Source organism: Vombatus ursinus, unplaced genomic scaffold (genome assembly GCF_900497805.2).
Source record: "Vombatus ursinus unplaced genomic scaffold, bare-nosed wombat genome assembly UNPS02015004.1, whole genome shotgun sequence".
Taxonomy (NCBI): Eukaryota; Metazoa; Chordata; class Mammalia; order Diprotodontia; family Vombatidae; genus Vombatus; species Vombatus ursinus.
The window spans coordinates 199,131-202,796 of record NW_020954782.1 but is presented as its reverse complement, the minus strand read 5'-3'; the positions used below and the strand labels follow the sequence as shown (position 1 = coordinate 202,796).

The following is a 3,666-nucleotide window of genomic DNA, read 5'->3' as shown; positions in this document are numbered from 1 at the left end:
TGATATTTTATGACCTCACTTTCACAGAGACTGAGCTCTAAAGATGAATAAGAATATTGATGAGCCCTCCACACACCTACTGAAAGATGTTAAAAAGGGCCTGTGGGGCCCTCACTACTCCTGTGACAATACCCTCTGGTGCCTCCTAGGGATGAGAGCTGGGGCAGGGAGAGCAAGATGGAAGTATCAGAGGGGCCACCTGGAGTTGGTTCCATTTTAATGATGGAAAAACTGAGGCTCCAAGAGCAGTGATTTGCCCACACAGCTTAGCAGCAGAGTAGGACCCAAGTCGTCTGCCTCTAAGCCAAGTGCTCAATCCTTCCCACCAGAGGGCTCTTTCCACCACGCTGCCCTTCTTGGTCCCTTCCCAGTCTGGTTTCCCATTCCTGTGTCTCCTCTCCAGGGTCCAAGTCTACAGCTGGTTGCCTCCTGCCTCCCTCTCCCCCTCAGGACTTGGGAGCTTGTGATGTCACCCGTGGTTGCTATAGAGACATCAGTTAATGAACCAGCCTTGGGTGGAGTCACAGGCTCCTCCTTCCCCAGCTGGGACCAAGCTGAGCGCGTCACTGGCCATTGGAAAAACACAGCCTGAGAGGGATAGAGAGAGGGGACTCAGGCAGGAACATAGCTCAGGGCCCCCTCCCCCAAGATGGGCCTGCTCTGTGCTCTGGGAGCTCAGGCACAAGGAGGGCCTGGATCTCTAGCAACACCCCCCCCCACTCTCCTCTAGTCAACTAGAGGCTTTAGAAGTAAAAGCAATCTTGGCATCCTTTTGTTGATGAGGAACCCAGGACCCAGAGCAGGGTAGTGACTTGTCTGAGGTCACTCATGTAGTTAGTAGCAGACTATGAGATTTAAACTCTAGACCTCTGACTGCCCTAGCAGATCTAACCCATTAACTACAGACCCCCTTTCTGGACTCCTGGCTTAACCCTGATCCTGAGGTCAAAGCCTGACTCTTCTATTTGCTATTTGCCTTTTTTTGTAATCCCAACACTTGGTAAGGTGGCTGGCACATAGTAGGTACTTAATAAATTCATGTTGTCTGAATGAATAACTCTCCTTACCCTTCTCAAAAAAAATGGTAGAATTAAAACTGATTTGCTTCCTGAGGGCACTTAGAGGTCATATCTTACATTCTCCTGCATCAAAGTGGCCAGTTTCTTTCCATTTGTTAAAGAAACTAGAGACAAAAGATGCTATTTCTTTCCTCAGTACATTTGTTGCAGTATGTAATGACCCCTTGACTTGGGGAAGTTCCTCTTTGTGTCTAGCTGAACATTGTATTGCTGTGTGTCTCACCTAAAACCTTCCTTTGGTGACTTCAGCCTCACTTCTCATCTCGAATGGTTGGGGATATGGAAAGTCACTGGTCACCCTCCCTCTAGATAATATTTATATAGTATACAGCTCAGCCTGTTCCTGACTCAGCTCAGTTTCTTTGGGCATCTCAAGGAGCTGTTTCCCTCTAAAGACTTCACAGTCTTTGTGGGGCAGGCCGGGAGGGCTTAGATTGAATCTGTGTCTCTCGCTTACATCAGAGGGTCAGAGAGAAGAAATACCTCCCAAAGTCATGCAGTGGAAAGAAGACCTCCCTTTTTACTCCTGTTCAGCTCACTCACAAAATATCTGAGCTTGAAGGGACCATCTCATCCAACCCTTTGAGGAACAGAAAGGTTAGGTAATTTTCCCAAGGTCACACTATTAAAATTTAAGTCAACAATCTATCATGTGCAAGGGTGCTGAGAAAATGCTAAAGTCAGGATCTGAACCCAGGTCTTCTATCTCTCTTGCCCTACTCTACATTTTCTCTGTTTCCACCAAGAAGCTCAGTGCCCTCTATATTGATTATCTAACAGATCCTAGAACATCAGTCCTAAGAAAGGATGGCCACACTTCTGCTTTCAAGATGGGGAAGTGGGGACTGTTAGCCTTTCTACCATCATCATGACAGCAGGTCAAATCACTTTCCTCTCTCTCAGACCTCAGTCTCCCTTTCTGCACAATGGGGTCAATCTTTGCCCTCCTCTTCCCCCAGGCCCCCAAGTGAGAGGGAGAGGATGCTGCCTCCTCCCTCTGCCTGGTGAGTCACTGCCACAGGTGCAGAAACCCAGCCTGGCATGGCGGCTTGGCTGAGAACAGCCTGGCTGTTACAAATCTTCTCTAGCCCTTGAGAAGAGATATTTATAGAGTGATTGTGCAGCTCCTATTGCTTTTCAGAACCCTTGGCTCAGTTTTCTGCAGCAGCAGACACCCATCCTTCCATTTCCCCTCCCTGCCCATCCCCCTTCCCTCTAAATCTGTTAGGGTTATAGAACAAGGACAGATTCGTGTTCAAATCTGGCTTTGGACAGTGACCAGCTATATGACCTTGGACAAATCATTTCACCTTTTAGAGCCTCCATTTTTTCATCTATACAATGGGGATAATGATGTCTGTAGCATTGATTCTTACATCATTGCCATGAGGCTCAAATGAGATGTCTGTCTACACATCATTTTGCAAACCTTAACAGTGCTATAGAAATGTCAGGCATTAACATATTAACATCAGCATATTTTTGGCTCCTTCTATAAACCATTCTGGGGCAACTAGGTTGAACAGTGGATGAAGCACAGTCCTGGAGTCATGAAGGTTTGAGTTTAAATCTGGCTTCAGACACTAGCTGTGTGACCCTGGGCAAGTCACTTAACCCCTATTTCCCTCAGTTCCTCATCTGTAAAATGGGCACACACTGGAGGAAGAAATGACAAACCACTCCAGTGTCTTTGCCAAGAAAATCCTATGGACAATCTCCCTCTCCTCCTTCAAAACACTGCTTTAAATTCACCTCCTTCATGAAGTCTCCTTGGATTAACCTGATTTAAGCCCATCATACCGACACTTGAAGATTCAGTTTGTGCTAAAAGAATTGAACTTATTAATCTACTGCTTTATAAATGTTCTTGGCATTTCCTAGAGTGTATGTGATACGTCCTGTTTCTCCAACTCAGTTCAGGAGCTCCCTGAGGTCAGAAACTGGGCTTCTCCTATCAGATGAGTGTTCCTCAAAGGCAGGGAGAGTCTTTCTCATTGGACTGGGGACCCTCTAAGGAGAGATGGGAGAGGGGAGACTCAGAGGCCTAGTAGCCCCCTCTCAAGATGGGAGGAGCTCCAGATTCTTGTGATCTCTGGTGAGAAGGGTGACTCTGGCTTGTTTGTAGCCCACTCTGGGCCTCAGTGTACCTCTATGCTCAAGGGAAGACCAACTCCGCCTTGGATAAGTTGGCATGGAGAAGGCAGGAAGGAAGGCTCAGCTTCCTGGGTGGAAGGGTAGGGAGAAACACGGGTAGCTGTGTTTTCCACTGGCTACCTTGGGGATGACCTGAGGCCAATTTGCACCATTACTGGACTGCCTTTCTGCAATGTCAACCACTGTACTCAGATAAATACCACCTAGCACATACAAAAGACCATAGAATGTCTAAGTCAGGAAAGAAAATATTAAAACATAGAATATCAGAGTTGGGAGGGCCATTAGAACACAGGATGTCAGAGCTGGGAGGGCTTTGAAAACAAAGAATGTCAGAACTGGGAGGGCCCTTAGAACATAGGATGTCAGAGCTGGGAGGGCCATTAGAACACAGGATGTCAGAGCTGGGAGGGCCCTTAGAACACAGGATGTC

General features: G+C 47.2%; 1 protein-coding gene across 1 annotated transcript in view; it reads right to left on the bottom strand.

Moving 5' to 3' along the window:
- Positions 1-3,666, bottom strand: part of FAM131C (family with sequence similarity 131 member C) — a 21,160-nt gene that overhangs the window by 11,888 nt on the left and 5,606 nt on the right. The window contains exon 4 of the mRNA XM_027845612.1: positions 327-588. Within this exon, the coding sequence (XP_027701413.1) occupies positions 327-588 (262 nt within the window). The remainder of the gene's footprint in view (positions 1-326; positions 589-3,666) is intronic.